General features: G+C 43.1%; 1 protein-coding gene across 2 annotated transcripts in view; it reads right to left on the minus strand.

Moving 5' to 3' along the window:
* The window catches only part of kcnh4b (potassium voltage-gated channel, subfamily H (eag-related), member 4b), a 185,631-nt gene that overhangs the window by 45,098 nt on the left and 121,870 nt on the right, over window positions 1-18,663 (minus strand). For both annotated transcript variants that reach the window (XM_048560266.1, XM_048560268.1), the window contains exon 11: window positions 13,204-13,418. In XM_048560266.1, coding sequence (XP_048416223.1) covers window positions 13,204-13,418 — 215 coding nt within the window. The remainder of the gene's footprint in view (window positions 1-13,203; window positions 13,419-18,663) is intronic.

Raw genomic sequence — 18,663 nt, forward strand, 5'->3', positions numbered from 1 at the left:
AAAGATTATAGCCACAGCACAGACAGAAAATTAAACTACTCAATTCCTTCTCCTTATTAGCTGCTCCAACTGAATTTAGAAATGTTTATAAGGCATTGATTTTACAGTGCTATGTCAGAACAGCTGCTTTTTAAGCACCAGATTTTTTAGCTTGCAAAGTCATGACCAGAGGCAACGTTTCCCATCCTGTGACAACAAAATGTGAGGCTGGATGAACACAGCAGGCCCAGCAGCATCTCAGGAGCACAAAAGCTGACGTTTTGGGCCTAGACCCTTCATCAGAGAGGGGGATGGGGTAAGGGTTCTGGAATAAATAGGGAGAGAGGGGGAGGCGGACCGAAGATGGAGAGAAAAGAAGATAGGTGGAGAGAGTATAGGTGGGGAGGTAGGGAGGGGATAGGTCAGTCCAGGGAAGACGGACAGGTCAAGGAGGTGGGATGAGGTTAGTAGGTAGGAGATGGAGGTGTGACTTGGGGTGGGAGGAAGGGATGGGTGAGAGGAAGAACAGGTTAGGGAGGCAGAGACAGGTTGGACTGGTTTTGGGATGCAGTGGGTGGAGGGGAAGAGCTGGGCTGATTGTGTGGTGCAGTGGGGGGAGGGGAATAACTGGGCTGGTTTTGGGATGCGGTGGGGGAAGGGGAGATTTTGAAGCTGGTGAAGTCCACATTGATACCATTGGGCTGCAGGGTTGCCAAGCGGAATATGAGTTGCTGTTCCTGCAACCTTCGGGTGGCATCATTGTGGCACTGCAGGAGGCCCATGATGGACATGTCATCTAAAGAATGGGAGGGGGAGTGGAAATGGTTTGAGACTGGGAGGTGCAGTTGTTTATTGTGAACCGAGCGGAGGTATTCTGCAAAGCGGTCCCCAAGCCTCCACTTGGTTTCCCCAATGTAGAGGAAGGCACACCGGGTACAGTGGATGCAGTATACCACATTGGAGACGTGCAGGTGAACCGCTGCTTAATGTGGAAAGTCATCTTGGGGCCTGGGATAGGGGTGAGGGAGGAGGTGTGGGGGCAAGTGTAGCATTTCCTGCGGTTGCAGGAGAAGGTGCCGGGTGTGGTGGGGTTGGAGGGCAGTGTGGAGCGAACAAAGGAGTCACGGAGAGAGTGGTCTCTCCGGAAAGCAGACAGAGGTGGGGATGGAAAAATGTCTTGAGTGGTGGGGTCGGATTGTAGATGGCGGAAGTGTCAGAGGATAATGCGTTGTATCCGGAGGTTGGTGTGGTGGTGAGTGAGAACGAGGGGGATCCTCTTTGGGCGGTTGTGGCGGGGGCGGGGTGTGAGGGATGTGTTGCGGGAAATGCGGGAGACGCGGTCAAGGGCGTTCTCGACCACTGTGGGGGGAAAGTTGCGGTCCTTGAAGAACTTGGACATCTGGGATGTGCGGGAGTTTTCCCATCCTGTGTCTGATTAACATAATCTTCCCAGGAGCTATCGGCTCCCAGCTCTTCCTTGTTGGCATAGAGGAATTCTGACACTAGGTAATCCCACCAAAACAAAAATGTGCTGTTGATACTGAGTGTACAACAATTTTTTCATTGAATCCTCCAAGCTATCAACCACCTTTACTGCATCAAACAATGAACATTCTGAATTCTTGAGAGTAACACATGCGTGGAGTCCAATTTATTATTTGGAATTAATAAACAGCAGGCTGGGTTAATCTCCTGCTGGAAGGCAATTACAAATTTGTACAAAGCTGCAACATTTGACATGTAACATTGCTGCTCCTGTTTGTAGGAGTATGCAGCAAATGCACGCTTGCATTTGGTGTATATGGCAGGGTTCCAGTTTACAAGTGCTTTTAACATTATCTCCAGGGAACTAGAGACAAAATCCTGTGTAGAGACACCAGTTTGAGTCTGCTCCATGCGACAGTATTGCGAACTCAGACCACTGTGAAAATTAAAGTGGGGCAGAATGCTACAGCTCTCTGCTGCTCACATCAGCCATGGTTTGTTTAATACTGGAATGTAACATACCACATAAGGCAAGGTGGTCCATTCTGTAGAAAACCTACCATTTACATTTTGTTCAGAGATAATGGCAACTGCAGATGCTGGAGAATCCAAGATAACAAAGTGTGCAGCTGGATAAACACAGCAGGCCAAGCAGCATCTTAGGAGCACTAAAGCCGATGTTTCGGGCCTCAACCCTTCATCAGTAAAGTGGGATGGGGAGAGGATTCTGAAATAAATAGAAAGAGATGGAGAAACAGACTGAAGATGGTAGAGGAGAAGATAGGTGGAGAGGTGAGTATGGGTGGGGAGCTAGGGAGTGGATAGGTCAGTCTGGGGAGGATGGGCAGATCGAGGAGGCGGGATGAGGTTAGTAGGTAGGAAATGGAGGTGCAGCTTGAGGTGGGAGGAGGGGATAGGTGAGAGGAAGAACAGGTTAGGGAGGCGGGGAGGAGCTGGGCTGGTTTTGGGATGCAGTGGGCGGAGGGGAGATTTTGAAGCTGGTGAAATCCACATTGATACCATTGGGCTGCAGGGTTCCCAAGCGGAATATGAGTTGCTGTTCCTGCAACCTTCGGGTGGCATCATTGTGGCACTGCAGGAGGCCCAGGATGGACATGTCATCTAAGGAATGGGAGGGGGAGTTGAAATGGTTCACAACTGGGAGGTGCAGTTGTTTACTGCAAACCGAGTGTAGGTGTTCCACAAAGCGGCCCCCAAGCCTCTGCTTGGTTTCCCCAACGTAGAGGAAGCCACACTGGGTACAGTGGATGTAGTATACCACATTGGCAGATGGGCAGATGAACATCTGCTTGATGTGGAAATTCATCTTGGGGCCTGGGATGGGGGTGAAGGAGGAGGTGTGGGGGCAGGTGTAGCACTTCCTGCGGTTAAAGGGAAAAGTGCCAGGTGTGGTGGGGCTGGAGGGGAGTGTGGAGCGGACAAGGGAGTCCCTCCGGAGTGGTCTCTCCGGAAGGCAGGCAAGGGTGAGGTTGGAAAAAAGTCTTTAGTGGTGGGGTCGGATTGTAGATGGCGGATTTCACCAGCTTCAAAATCTCCCCTCCCCCCACTGCATCCCAAAACCAGCCCAGCTCGTCCCCGCCTCCCTAACCTGTTCTTCCTCTCACCTATCCCTTCCTCCCACCTCAAGCCGCACCTCCATTTCCTACCTACTAATCTCATCCCGCCCCTTGACCTGTCCGTCCTTCCCAGACTGAACTATCCCGTCCCTACCTCCCCACCCAGACTCTCCTCTCCACCTATCTTCTCCTCTATCCATCTTCAGTCCGCCTCTCCCCCTCCCTATTTATTTCAGAATCCTCCCCCCATCCCCCTTTTCTGATGAAGGGTTGAGGCCCGAAACGTCAGCTTTTGTGCTCCTACGCTGCTGCTTGGCCTGCTGTGTTCATCCAGCCCCACACTTTGCTATCGTTAATTTGCATTTTGTTATTGTTATTATTGCCACACTCTAACTGGAATAAAAACTGTAATGATTCAAAAAAGGTCAGGCATGTTCTCAGATGTGTTGAACATCATGTCTGTAGTAGAGATTTCCCAGAATTTTACTCATAGCTGAGTAAATAGCCCAATTAGTAAAATTTTGTTTCTTACAACAGAACAAAAAAGTGAACAGAGCTTTAGGGATTATATATGCAAAAGTGACATCCGAGGTGCGAGTTCTGAAATGACAGGCACTACATATTGACAATTAACAATGTGGTAAGTAATAAGGAAGCAATATATAAAAATCCTTTGGCACAGTGGTACAGTGGTTCGGTTCTCAGGCAAGTCCTTCAGAGTTCTGAACTAAAAATTTAAAGCTGCTTTGATGGCTTTAAAGTGATAATGGGAACTGCAGATGCTGGAGAATCCAAGATAATAAAATGTGAGGCTGGATGAACACAGCAGGCCCAGCAGCATCTCAGGAGCACAAAAGCTGACGTTTCGGGCCTAGACCCTTCATCAGAGAGCTATGAAGGATCTAGGCCCGAAACGTCAGCTTTTGTGCTCCTGAGACACTGCTGGGCCTGCTGTGTTCATCCAGCCTCACATTTTATTATCTTATTATTGATGGCTTTAAAGCCTTTTTAGATGCAGTATTATTAATTACGTAAAGAAATACGCACACACACACAGTCAAATTTGCGCGCGCGCACATACACACACACACACACACACACACACGCACACACACACGGTTTCCTGCGTGCACGCACACTTATTCCCACATGCACCCATACACAATAAAATGGTGAATTTTAAGCTATCGTAGCAACTAGAATAAAATCTTGTGAATTAAGCTTAGTAATTACATTTACATTGAAGAAAACTCAACTAGATTAGATATTGAGAGCTATTTTTACAAGCAGGAGAACCATTGAGATGAAAACATTGGCCCAATCTTCTACCCTGCACGCACTCTCAGCCTGTCATCGTAATAAATGTCAAAGCACAGATTTCTGGATTGTATTCCAGATTAGGATGCTCATGAGATGACTCCTACATATAAATAGTGTCCCATGTGATATGTTCTGAATCTGATTTCTGCTGTTGATTAAGTAGGCCACAATGTGATTTATTAATAAATAGCTGGCTCTCAAAAGAAATCCACAAAATCATGTGTCCTAAAAGGGACTTTTACAAGCATCTGGATGGGATAAATTTTTGAGTCATGACTTTTTCTGCTAGTGGGCAAAATGCATCTGTCGCTGCGAAAGACAGCAAATGTCAATATTGTCACTGCATCCAGTCAAATTTCCTGCTAAAACAGTAAGCTTCCCATCCAGTGACAGAAAACAGTTTTGTTCCATATAAATAAATATTTGTACATCCTGCACCAAACATTTAGTTTCCTATAAACTGTGTTTTAATATAGACCAGTTGATATCACCATGTCCAATAGCTATTGAGAAACTGAAATAACTGCCTGGAGGTCAGTATCCCATCACCAAGTCATACCCTTTATTTACTTGTGCACAGTACATTGGAGCCAGGTAGTCAGTGTCAATCCCCTGAACTGAGGATAATCTAATCTCCTGGTTATATTGGTCAGCCAAGGTTTTCCTGATTGGCCCAGACTAACAACCCCAATCAAGGATCCATAGTAGACAAGGCCCACCAGGTGCAATCACTGCATCCCTGATCTCCCCCCCCACCCCTTCCCAAGTCGGGGGATGTAGGCCTGGTCTTTCGCTTGTAGCCTTTACTGTGACATTTTTCGCCCCAAGTCCTGATCCTCTAATCCAGAGTCTGACACAGGCAGTAGGTACAGGACTGTACCCTGCCTCTTGTGTCTGGAGCGTGTCAGCAGAGTTTCCTCCTTCCGGTGGTGACAGTATTGAGGCAGCATCCATCTCGGACTCTGAGCTTTCCTCAACACCAGACAGAGGAGGAAGAACCTATGGTTTCTGACAGGCCGCCTGGCTGTTCTGAGGGCTCCTGACCCGTTTACTAGGGAACAGATTTCAGGTGTTCCGCATGTTTGGTCAGGGCTGTATCACCTACCAAAACTTTGTAATGTCACGGGACCTGGCCTTGTGTCAACCTTGCCTCACACCATAGGGGGCCATTCCCATGGTTTTGGCACCAAACTTTGTTTCCTGAATTAAACAGTCTTTCTCGCTTAGAGGAGGCATATGGCTGGCATTGGCATTCCTGCTTCTCTTTCACTCTCCGCCAGCAGATCTGGGAACATCAGGTTCAGCTGGCCGTGGAGTCTTATCCCCATCAGCAACTCTGCTGGGGCTATCCCTGTTGTTGCGTGTGGGGTGGTCCTATAATCGATCAGGAACCAGGACAGTTTGGTATCAATTGATGCGTAAGCCTGCCTTCAACACTTGGGCTGTCCTTTCTGCTAGACCATTGGGCAATGGAAGGTTTGGAGCTGCCTTTATATACCAAATGCTACTTGGCTTTAGGAAATATTCGAATCTCTGCTGGTAAATGATGTCCCATTGTCTGTGACCAATACTTCCAGGAGTCTGTGTATAGTGAATGATGCTTGTGGCTTTCTCAATCACCATCCCTGAGTTTGCTGAACGAACTTTATGCATATCTGACCACATTGAATGGGTGTCCACAACGACAAGGAACTTTGAGCCCATAAAATGACTGGCATAGTCGACATGCAACCAAGCCTAGGGTTTACCTGCCAGTCCCATAATTGAGGGGCACTACTGTTGGCAATTTTTGTCCTTGTTGGTTCTCTAGGCACTGCCCCATAAAGGCAGCTTTGTCAAAATCCAGCCCTGGCCACCAGACGTAGCTTCTTGCTATTATCTTCATCTTGGAAGCCCTTGGATGACCCTGGTGGAGTTCTGCCAGCATGTGGTGGCAATCTTTACTCGAGACCATCACCCTTGCTCCCCAAAGTAATATGCCGCCCTCTACAATGATCTGGTTTTGCCTGGTCAGGAAAGGTTTCAATCCAGGTTGCTATGGCCCTTCTGTTTCCCTCATTACTACCTGCTGTTTTAGTTTTGCTAGGACAGGATCTTTTTTTGCCCCCAGTTGGATATTGTTTGCAGTGACCAGAAGAGTGTCCAGGAAGTTCAAAACCAAAATGAACTCTTCCAGGGGAGGCGGTGGAGTATCTACCAATGGGAGGTGTCTTAAGACATCAACATCAGGCACGTGTCTCCCTGGATGCTATTCTAACTTGTACTGTACAGGCTGAGAATAAGAGCCCAATGCTGAACTCGACCAGGAGCTATGGGCGGCACCACCACCTTGTCTTCCTTCAGTAGACCCAGTAGGGGTTTATGATCTATTACTATGACAAAATCTTGTCTGTAAGGGTACCGGTGGAATTCACACCAAAGATGACTACCGAACCTTCCTTCTCTATCTGGGCTTATTTGCGTTCGGCATCAACCAAGGTCCGGCAAGCATATTCTGTTGGGCATTCCTCTCTGTTGGGTCACTGGTGATCCACCACTACCCCGATGGGAAACAGGGAGGCATTGCATGTCAGCTCCGCTTCGGATCATAATGGGCCAACACCTTAGATGACAACAGCTGCTTTTTTACTTCCTTAAAGGCTACTTTTTGGGCTACATGATCATTTCAAAGGCTGATCATTTTCAACAGCAGCTGTAAAGGTGCCAAGATGAAGAGCAGGTTACATAGCCAGAGACTATTTCCCAGGGCAGAAATGGCTAGCACGAGGGGTCATAGTTTTAAGCTGGTTGGTGGAAAGTATAGAGGGGATGTCAGAGGCAGGTTCTTTACCCAGAGAGTTGAGAGAGCATGGAATGCGTTGCCAGCAGCAGTTGTGGAAGCAAGGTCATTGGGGTCATTTAAGAGACTGCTGGACATGTATATGGTCACAGAAATTTGAGGGTGCATACATGAGGATCAATGGTCGGCACAACATTGTGGGCTGAAGGGCCTGTTCTGTGCTGTACTGTTCTATGTTCTATGTTCTATATGAACTTTCTGCAATAATTCACTAACCCAAGGAAAGACCTAAGCTCTGGTACAGACATGGGAGCTGGGACACCTTTGATCACCTTCATTTTCTCTTTCAACAGGTGTAACCTGGTTTTGTTGACTCTGTAACCTAGGTAGGTCACTTGGGGTGACTGGTACACACATTTCTCCTGTCTAAGGCATACGTCCACCTGGGAGAAATGTCTCCGCACTATGCCCAAGTCTTCCCAGCGCTCTTTATTTGGTCTTCCCTGTTATTAATATGTCATATGGTAAATGGCAACCTGGGGTAGTCCTTGTAAGATATTCTCCATGGTGTGCTGGGAAAGAGCGAAGGCTGACGATATCCCAAATGGCAGTCTTGTATATAGGTCTAAATCCTGATGGGTATTAATTGTAGCCTACTTTTGGGACTCCTCATCCAATTGCTATTGCAGGTCGGCATGGCTCATGTCCAGCTTCATAAAGTACAGAACACCCCCATCCACAACACCCCCCCCCCCCCCCCCCCACCTCCCTCACCATCAACTTTGCATACAAGTCCTCTGTCTGGGGGATTGGATATCTATCCAGCTGCGAGAAACAGTTTACCAGTTTAACAGTTTAAATCCTCACAAAGGCTAACCGAGCCATCAGGATTCACAATCAGTACAAGCAGTGCGGCCCATTCTGCAAACTGCACTGGTTTGATGATTCCTTTGCTCTCCAGCCTCCTGATTTCTGCCTCTACCTTTACCCACAAGGTAAATAGCACTGGGCAGGCCTTGCAAAATCTCGGAATTGTTTCCTGGTAAACAAGTAAAGTGCCTTTAGCCCCTTTGATAGTCCCATGCTCTTCCTGAAAAACTCCTGGATATTTCACTAGGTCTTCACTGAGGCAGCCATTTTCTAACCAAAAAATGTTGCATCAATCCGGGTGAATCTTTCTCAACCAACTCTGCCCTAATAGGCTTGGGCCTGAGCCTTTCCCTACCTTCAGTGGTAACTGCACCAACTGCTTCTCATGGGAGACTAGAACAGAAGTCTTACCCTTTATTTACTTATGCTCAGTACATTGGCGGTAGCCAGCCAGCTTGGAGTGAGCTCCCTGAACTGAGGAGAATTTAATATCCTGGTCATACTGGTCAGCCAGGGCTTTCCTGATCGGCCCAGGTTAACAACCCCAATCAAAGACCTCGTAGTCAACAAGGTCTATCTGGTTCCAGCCATACAGAAACAAAACCCATTTCTTCACAGGGATACATCCACAGTACAAATGGTAGACCATCATCATAAGTATTGAAAATAAACCATGTACATCAAATGACAACTCTATGAGGATGACTGCAGAAGGTGATGGAATCGCTCTGTATTGGTGCAATGGAGATCCTGTTCTGACGGTGGACATTACAGAGGTAAAGCAGAGGACATTTGCCATAGCTAACTAGCTGCCAAGAAAACTGCTGGCAGATGTCAAGAAAAATTGGTAGTCACATTAGAGTCCAGCCCAATGATACTTAATGCAGTAACAAGGCTTTCCACAATGAAGTATTTACAGTTTTAATTTACTGAGTTCTAATTTGGTTTATTTGCTTACCTGTGGCTAGACTCTAATGACCTGTAATAAACAGTGATTTCTTGTTAAGTACAGAAACTTGGTTTGTGCTTTCTATCAACCTCGGTCTGATGACATCAGGAATGGCAGGGTTTGATTTCCAGTGAGCTGTCCCAGTGAGTTGTGACACTATGAAAAATCCCATTCTGTGTAATGTTCACATTGTGAAAAAGAAACTTATTATAAAAAGAATGCTGCCACAATCCTACTGGACCATAGTGCTGCTCTCTCACTAGGGAGAGACAACTGGTGGTGGTTTTGAACTGAGGGTCACCATGTCTCAGGCAAGGGGAGAGATTGAGTCAATAACCGCAGCAAGAATTTAACTCATTCTGCATCACAAAGCGGCCATCCAGCCCATGGAGCTAAGAAACTCCTTGTTGATATCAGCCCTTAGGTGATCTATTACCAGTGTTTAATTATAGATGTATTCTGTATTTAACTTGCTTTATCTGGCTGTATTGTTTATTGTTTTACCTTTATTTCTTCATTTCTAACTTATACCATGAATCACTATAAGGTAATGTAACATTGTTTTCTTTATTTCTCAGTTTTGTCTCGAAGATTTGTGCCGACATACTTTGTCCCTAACATGGCCCTTTGAAAGGCGACATTTTAAATTTTTCACTGTACCCCTGTACTTGAGTTCATGCTACAACAAACTTAATTCTAATTCTAAATCAATACCCTCGGATTCTCCACAATGAAAGTTTGGGCTAGAATTGCTGGAGAAATTATCAAATCCAATGATGTACTGTTTTCAGAATTATTTAGCTTCAGGCAGCTTTATGATGGATTAAATGTTTTTCTGTATTTATTCGGGGTATGAAGGCATTGCTGGCTAGGTGAGTATTTATTGCCAATCCCCAATTGCACAGAGAGCAATTGTGAATCAACCACATTGCATTGGGTCAGGAGTCACATGTAGGCCAGGCCAGGTAAGGATGGCAGTTTCTTTCCTTAAAGGACATTGGTGAACCAGATGGGTTTTTCCAATAATCAGCAATGGATTCATGGTCAATGGTTAATTCCAGATGTTTATTGAATTCAAATTCAACCATCTGCTGCGGCAGGATTCAAACCCAAGTCCCCAGAACATTAGAGATAACAAAGTGTGAAGCTGGATGAACACAGCAGGCCAAGCAGCATCTTAGGAGCACAAAAGCTGATGTTTTGGGCTTAGACCATTCATCATATGCTCCTATGATGCTGCTTGGCCTGCTGTGTTCATCCAGCTTCATACTTTGTTACCTTGGATTCTCCAGCATCTGCAGTTCCCATTATCTCTCCCCAGAACATTACCTGGGTCACTAGATTAACAGTCCAATGACGATACCACCAGGTCGTTGCCTCCCCATAACTTGAATAAATTTGAAACATGATACATGATGCAGTGTGCCTGAACCAACCTTTGAGTCAGATAGTGAAATGAGTGGACTAATATACATGGAGTGACACATTCATTGATGACGCACTCTAATAGATAAATTTAATTACTCTTTATTGTTCAATCTTTGTTTTGTCTTTATGTTCTTCAATCTGGGTTGGATTCTAATTAGTTTTCTTGGAAGAAAAGTTGCTATTCATAATTACATTCATTTTTTGAAATGTACTATGCAGATACACATTGTCAGAAGTTTATTCCATGATTCTGTAATCCAGAATTTAGACCTGAAAGTGTAATCGTGTCACGTTTTATTCAAATACACTGCCAACTTCATTTTAAGGTGCCCAAACTTGAAATATAAAATGGGTGAAATCTCCTGATATTTGGACAATCAGGAAACACAAAATAGACACCATTTGTTTTTTCTTGAAGTTTGAAAATTTAACTTTTGATCTTTCTTCAGCCACCCAATCATTCACAATAGAAAGAATGAGCTTAAGAATCTGTGATCTTCAATTTTAACATAATTTGTATTTATGCCACACAATACATTACAATGCAATCAAAGAAACAAAACAAAAATGTAGAAACAAAATCAGAATCAAATTCAGCAGACCTGGCAGCATCTATTGAGAGAAAGCAGAGTTAATATTTTGGGTCTAGTGACCCTTCTTTAGAACTGACTGTAGCTTGGAAATGGTTAGTATATATTATGAAGATGGAGTGACGGTGAAGGAGTAAATGATAGGAGCCAAGAGAGAAAGAAAAACAATGGACAGACAAATGGGTAAAGGTCAGCCTTGGAGAATCAGCAGCTGCTAATGGGACAATTAGTGGCTGTCAATGGGTTGATTGTGATGACATGTGATGGCTGGGAGAGTTGGGGTAAGGGTATGGAGAAGGTGCTCAGGCCCTAACATTGTCAAACTCAATTTTAAGTCCTGAAGGTTGCAGGATTCCTAGGCAGAAAATGAGATAGCGAGTTTTCAGAAGATTTGTAGCTCAGGTTGAGGTTCTGGATGTGAGTTTGCTTGCTGAGCTGGAACGTTAGTTTTCAGACGTTTCATCACCATTCTAGGTAACATCATCAGTGAGCCTCCGACGAAGCGCTGGTGTTATGTCCCGCTTTCTATTTATCTGTTTAGGTTTCCTTGGGTTGGTGATGTCATTGCCTGCGTTGGTGATGTCATTTCCTGTTCTTTTTGTCAGAGGACGGTAGTTTGGCTCCAAATCAATGTGTTTGTTGATGGAGTTCTGGTTGGAATGCCATGCTTCTCGGAATTCTCGTGCGTGCCTCTGTTTGGCTTGTCCTAGGATGGATGTGTTGTCCCAATCAAAGTGGTGTCCTTCCTCATCTGTATGTAAGGATACGAGTGATAGTGGGTCATGTCGTTTTGTGGCCCGTTGATGTTCATGTATCCTGGTGGCTAGCTTCCTGCCAGTTTGTCCAATGTAGTGTTTGTCGCAGTTCTTGCAAGGTATTTTGTAGATGACGTTCGTTTTGCTTGTTGTCTGTATAGGGTCTTTTAAGTTCATTAGCTGCTGATTTAGTGTGTTGCTGGGTTTGTGGGCTACCCTGATGCCAAGAGGTCCGAGTAGTCTGGCAGTCATTTCGGAAATGTCTTTGATGTAGGGGAGAGTGGTTATGGTTTCTGAGACCGTTTTGTCTGTTTGTTCGGGTTTATTGCTGAGAAATCGGTGGACTGTGTTCATAGGGTACCCATTTCTCACACCTATACAGCGTATTCAAAAAGAATGGGTACCCTATGAACACAGTCCGCCGATTCCTCAGCAATAAACCCAAACAAACAGACAAAACTGGCCCAGAAACCATAACCACTCTCCCCTACATCAAAGACTTTTCCGAAATGACTGCCAGACTACTCGGATCTCTTGGCATCAGGGTAGCCCACAAACCCACCAACACACTAAAACAGCAGCTAATGAACTTAAAAGACCCTATACAGACAACAAATAAAACGAACATCATCTACAAAATACCTTGCAAGAACTGCGACAAACTCTACATTGGACAAACTGGCAGAAAGCTAGCCACCAGGATACATGAACATCAACGGGCCACAAAACGACATGACCCACTATCACTCGTATCCTTACATACAGATGAGGAAGGACACCACTTTGATTGGGACAACACATCCATCCTAGGACAAGCCAAACAGAGAACGCACAAGAATTCCTAGAAGCATGGCATTCCAACCAGAACTCCATCAACAAACACATTGATTTGGAGCCAAACTACCGTCCTCTGACAAAAAGAACAGGAAATGACATCACCAACCCAAGGAAACCTAAACAGATAAATAGAAAGTGGGACATAACACCAGCGCTTCGTCGGAGGCTCACTGATGATGTGACCTAGAATGGTGATGAAACGTCTGAAAACTAACCTTCCAGCTCAGCGAGCAAACTCACATCCAGAAAATGAAATGTCGTTCAGCTTCCACAAATAAAGAATGTAGAATTGGTCTTGGGCAGTATTGAAAAAATAACTCTCAATTTTTCAATAATCTGGCAGGGAACAAAACACAATTGGAGACAAATTGGAGACAGTTGGGGTGTTAGCCAGTCATGTGTGCACTGAATAATTTGGATGAAGGGCTTAATGGATGGCAATAAAAGATCAAGTAGACTTTGGAGTATTATGACAATAAGAGATCTTTAAACTCGATGATTTTCATCCAGATTATACAGATTCTGGCTGAGCTGCAGAGGTATTGTCATGTCTGAACTCAAACACACCCAAAGAAGGCAAATTTCAAACATAATATTTCTAAAAAGTCAAATATTTTCAGAGATTTGCTCTTACCAATGCTTCACGCCCTTCTTCAAGGTTGAAGGTCAGGTCATGGTGGATGTCAGCTAGGAATTTGCTTGAATATTCAGGATAGAGTTCCAATACCTCACTCAGGCCTCGCAAACTAATGTACTGCAGGTCACAATAAGTTAATGCTTTAACGTCAGCATTTGTTTTAATCACCTTGCCCTTGGTTGAAAGGTCTGCACCAATCAGGTCCCCTTTACCTGGAAAGGAAAACAGTGCACTGTATCTAAAGGCATCAATTAAGCTCAAATACAAATCTTTTTGGTATGAATTGGGGAAAATGATCATGCACAGGGTTGACTTGATTTACATTGAGACCTAAAACAGGAGCGAAGACAGAATTACCATCAAAACGTTGTCTACAAATAGTTAAAGAATATAGGTTGGGAAAGGCTTGTGCTGTGTTTAAACAGTTGGGCTGAATAACTTGCTTCTGTGGTGAAAATTCTAGGTATGTAAACAGTATCTATGAGGTCTTATGTTGCAGTGTCAATGAACTAGAAAGATTGAGTCCAAGCCCCACTCCAGAACGCGATGGCCAAGGAAGATGTATTCATAATACAGTCAAACAAGTTGAGTATCATTCTGAAAATTCTTCCACATCAATGGCAGGCAGCAGAGAGAGCAAGATTCTTGGTCTGTCATGTGTTAGAAAGAACATTGGAGCATCTACCATCACAATCCATAGCTCTAGGATGCATCATGCAGTTGCTACAATAACTGGCTGTCTCACTGACCTATAACACACTACCACCAAAAATATCTATATTTACAAACATTTCCACCAAATAATTGTTAAAGAAGTGAAACCAGGATATGATGCTTCAAACAATCCACCTCTCTATTTACCATTATAATTCAATCAAAACTCAAATTTGGTATTTTTCACTTTGCCAAAACCACTGAGATTGGACAGAATAGTAGAACTGATGTTTTGAGTAACAAGAGATAATGGGAACTGCAGATGCTGGAGAATCCAAGATTACAAAGTGTGGAGCTGGATGAACACATCAAAAGCTGACGTTTCGGGCCTAGACCCTTCATCAGAAAAGACCCTTTTTTTCTGAAGAAGGGTTTAGGCCTGAAACACCAGCTTTTGTGCTCCTAAGATGCTGCTTGGCCTGCTGTGTTCATCCAGCCCCACACTTTGTTATTTTGAGAAACAATGTGTGTCCTGGTTACCTTCCCATGTGTTGAACTTCCAGTCTTTATCATGCTGTTAGAATGAGAGGTGACCCAACCCTTCTTCACTGTGAACCAAGTTCTTCTTTATTGAGCTTTCTTACATTTAACCAAAACTACTTGACATTATATGATGTATCCAGTAATGGTCAGTGACAAAATACTGCTGTTAAAGCCTGGTGTTGGAAAATCAGATGGAAGACCTCAAGCAGGAGGTTTGAAACTTCCTTAGAAAATGGAGCCTAATTTTGACAATTACTGTATATTTCTTCATAGGAGTTGGTTAGCTCAGCTGACTGGATAGCTGATGGGTGATGCCAACAGTGTAGATTCAATTCCTGCAATGGCTGCAGTTATCATGAAGCGCTCTCCTTCTTAACCTTTCTCCTTGTCTGAGGAATGGGGAGTCTCAGTTAAACCACCACTGGACATATGTCTCCAATAAGACAGCAGCCCTATTGTCCAGGAGGACTATGTGACTTTATGTCTTTGTGAAAGCAGAGTAGAAAAATGTATTTTTAGCTTACCTCCCAACCCTGCAGCCCTCTAATAATACTTTAATTTTTCTTCCAGAGTCTTAAGCTAACTACTTTCAGACTAGGTAATCATGAAAACCTGACTGTCAGACAATTACCTCTAATTTTCTTACAATTTGCTGTTTGAGCTTGCACAAACATACTTTCAACTCGGTATGGTTTGACTGTACATGATCACATTTTCACTTTATCTATATACGATCAATGAACTGACTGATGAGCAGGCAATGATTATTTAATTTAAAAAATGTATATATTTGAATGAAGGATTTCTTCAGAAACTCTTTCAATTGAGCATTAATCATTTGGTTAACACCAGCATTGCTTCACAATGGGAGGCTGATTTTGAATCCAGGCTGGATGGGTTGAGAAGTTTCTCCACCTACGAGCTGTGAGTATCCTGCATTAAATGAGATTCTGTTTTTTTTTCACTACTTCCTAAAGGTTTCAATTTAATGTCACCAGAACTGGTGACAACTGCTATTTCAACATTTGTTATTTCGACAGTTGAAGATTGTAACAAAATCCATCAAATTCACCGAGAACAGGAATAAAATTGATGGTCTAGATTTATGATTTTAAACTTCACAAAATCATCATTGTTAGGAGTCTATTTAAAGTTGTTAATTTATGTCAGTACTTTGCTTTTATCAATCCAATTGTTACTTTTACAGGTATGAATCATTAAAGCTTGTCTAAACTGGTCAATTTAACATTGTATTAGGTGATATATTTTGAGTTCCTCTGGGCTCTCTTTTCATTATAAATACCAAATAAAGATTTTTCTTTTTGTGAATCAATGTGTTATTTCACAAATCTAGAGACTACAAACACCCAGGAGGTTATTGTGAAGATGTGAAGACCTAGTCTGTTTCTAATAAACCTGACTGAACCAAATAGAAAATCCCAAGATCTACATGGGCTGCAAGGAAAATTACATCTCACTTCAGTCTTTCAGTCATGCATGCTGACAAGATTTGTTGCCTGCCTGACGTTGCTTTTGAATCATTAAAGCCTTCTTCAGAACAACCTCCTCACTCACGGAAAGTACTGCAGAATCAGTATATAATAGCTGCTGCCTTGATCATTTCAGCAATAACCGGAAGGTTGAAAGGAGAGTGTAGTGATTGTAATGAGGTCAGCCCGGTGGACCTCATAGAATATGAATTCCCTGATTGGGGCTGTTAATCTGGTCCAATCAGGGAGTCCTGGCTGACAGATATAAACAGGAGTGTCAGGGCTTCTGCTCACACTGAGAGCTGGCTCTGAGGCAGTTACATCAGTGTCAAGGACACCCCACGTGTAAATAAACAGTGACTCAGTGACGGAATACCGACCTCTGTGGAGTTACTTCAGAGAGAATAAAGCAAATTGTTTAATATTTGAATATGAGTTAGAAGGGGTTTGCAAATAAAAAAACCTGGCAACAGTTCCTGTTTCTGCAGTGCCTACTATATACAGAGCCTCAACAAAAGTACTCTCTCCTACTCATATTATATAAACCTGTAGCTTAGCAACAGCGGCAATATTGATGCTGGTTTTCAGCATAAAAACAAAACAAACTGATTGGTGCTTTGACAGAAGCTTAACCTGTTCCAGGGTCAGTGCTGCTCAAATGAGGCAGCATCATTTTAAGGAGACTACATTTGCAACTTGATGTAAAGAAAAACCATGAAGATTGAAAAATTTATAAACCAGCTGTGGCTTGAAATTTACGTCAGTTTTCTCAGTGCGCTTATAAAATCTTTTTATATATAAATCCCTTCTAATCAAGCAAACTAATGGAATTTAATTATAACAGTCAAACAATCATTATTTTGCCTCATCCTTTCTTCACACTCTACACTTGTCAGCTTGTTGTAGCATTGGCATCTTGGAATCAAAGGTTTGTGAGTTCAAGCCCCACACTGGGATTTGTGCAAATAATCTAAGCTCACATATTACTGAAGAAATGTTAGTTTGTTGGGAATTATTAGCCATTCAAGGAATGCAGAAGATTCCATGAGACTATTTTGCAGATAAGTAAGGAATTCTTCAGAATTCTATGGTTCAATTGTTTGTTCATTTTATTTGTTATTTCTGGTGCTGTTTAGTTGCACATAGAATGAAGACTACACTTCCAAAAAAATACAGTAATTAATTGGATGTGAAACAAGTTGTGTCATCCAAATTGAATTGTTTTGGCAGCTGGCACTGTAATTGAACCATTTTTTTCTCTCAACCTACACGAGTAAAGTGTCAAATTTAATGCATGTTGCTTTCTGCTCTTTGCAAGTCCAAATCCTTCCTGATTGCCAATAGCAAAACAGTAATGGAAATGTTGCATATAATGGAAATGTATAACTTTGTTTTTACAATGAAACATAGAATTAAAGCATATAACATAGGCTCCAAATTTGTTTAGTGTACAGCCAAGACATATTAAATAGGCTAAACTATATGTCTGGAAAGAGACACCTTTGCTTTAGCCAATCAGGTTAGCAGCTAGTCATCAACAACAAACAGCAAGCTTCAAATTGAAAATCGATGGACACCAAGACACCACTTTTGTTCTTACTTGTTCATGAGATGTGGCTGTCACTGGTTAGACCTGTACTTATTGCTCATTCCTAAAGACCATTTCAGAGGACAGATAAACAAAAACATTGTTGCAGATCTGGAGTCAGGTTAAAGCCAGAGCAGGTAAGGATTGCCTAAAGGAAAGAATAGACTAGCATTTAACTCCAAGTTTTTGCACCGTTCAAATTTCACCGTGGTGGGATTCTAGTCTTCATTCCCAGAACATTGTCTTGGGATCTTATAGACTAGTCCAGTGATGCCAGTGAGAGTCCACTATGCTACTGCCTCCCCCTAAACTACTAGTCAAATCATCTCGCCCTCCCCAGCCACCTGAGCTGAAATAGGGACATTTGGTTTCTCAAGTTACTGAAGCACGAGAAGGAATAAAGAAAACAGTTATGAAAAACTGGGGAATGAAGGTACTGGTGTTCTATTTTAAGGGATACAAGGCAAGTCAGACCAATATGTATCATTTCTCAAGATTTACAACTTTTACCTTCTGTAGCAGTGAATCTAACAGCAGGAAGGCAGTAACAGAAGCAAGAAAATCAAAGGAGCAGAAGAGGCATTGGTGTCATCGCTAACTCAGAATCATCAGGAGCAATAAAGTCAGTTGAGAAAGAATGGGAGAAGTGGTAGAGGCAGCAGTAAGAGGCATTAGATACAGCAAAAGTCATCTGTATCAATTATCTCACATTCTTTCCCCAATGAGCTGTGAATCACTGTGAGTGCTGTCTAATCACTAACTACACATTCTCTGCTGTCTCTCTTGCTGTACGGTCTATCAGTTTGGAGCAGGGGAGGAATTCTATTGGGTGGAAGTTTGAGACATATAAAGATACTCACAGCAATCAAAAATAAATCTTTCCTCTAAAATACTTAAATGGGTACATGCTCTGTATCTGTTTGTCCTTACAATTGCACTCTGCTAAAGACTGTTTTCTTCCACTATTCCCTCAGTTCACAGAATCAATCTTTATCTGGTCCTGTCTGCTGCCACTTTGCTGAGACATTTCGTTCCATGTGTCAAACTCAAACGGTTCTTGAAAGAAAACTAGGTCAAAAGGCAAATATTGAAAGTTACAGAATGAGAATGGGAGATTGATTAGTCTAGGCTGCTCATGGAGAAAAAGACTTAATAGGCCAAATGAGCTCTGTTTGCCCCATA

This window comes from Stegostoma tigrinum, chromosome 31 (assembly GCF_030684315.1).
Source record: "Stegostoma tigrinum isolate sSteTig4 chromosome 31, sSteTig4.hap1, whole genome shotgun sequence".
In the NCBI taxonomy this organism is placed as follows: Eukaryota; Metazoa; Chordata; class Chondrichthyes; order Orectolobiformes; family Stegostomatidae; genus Stegostoma; species Stegostoma tigrinum.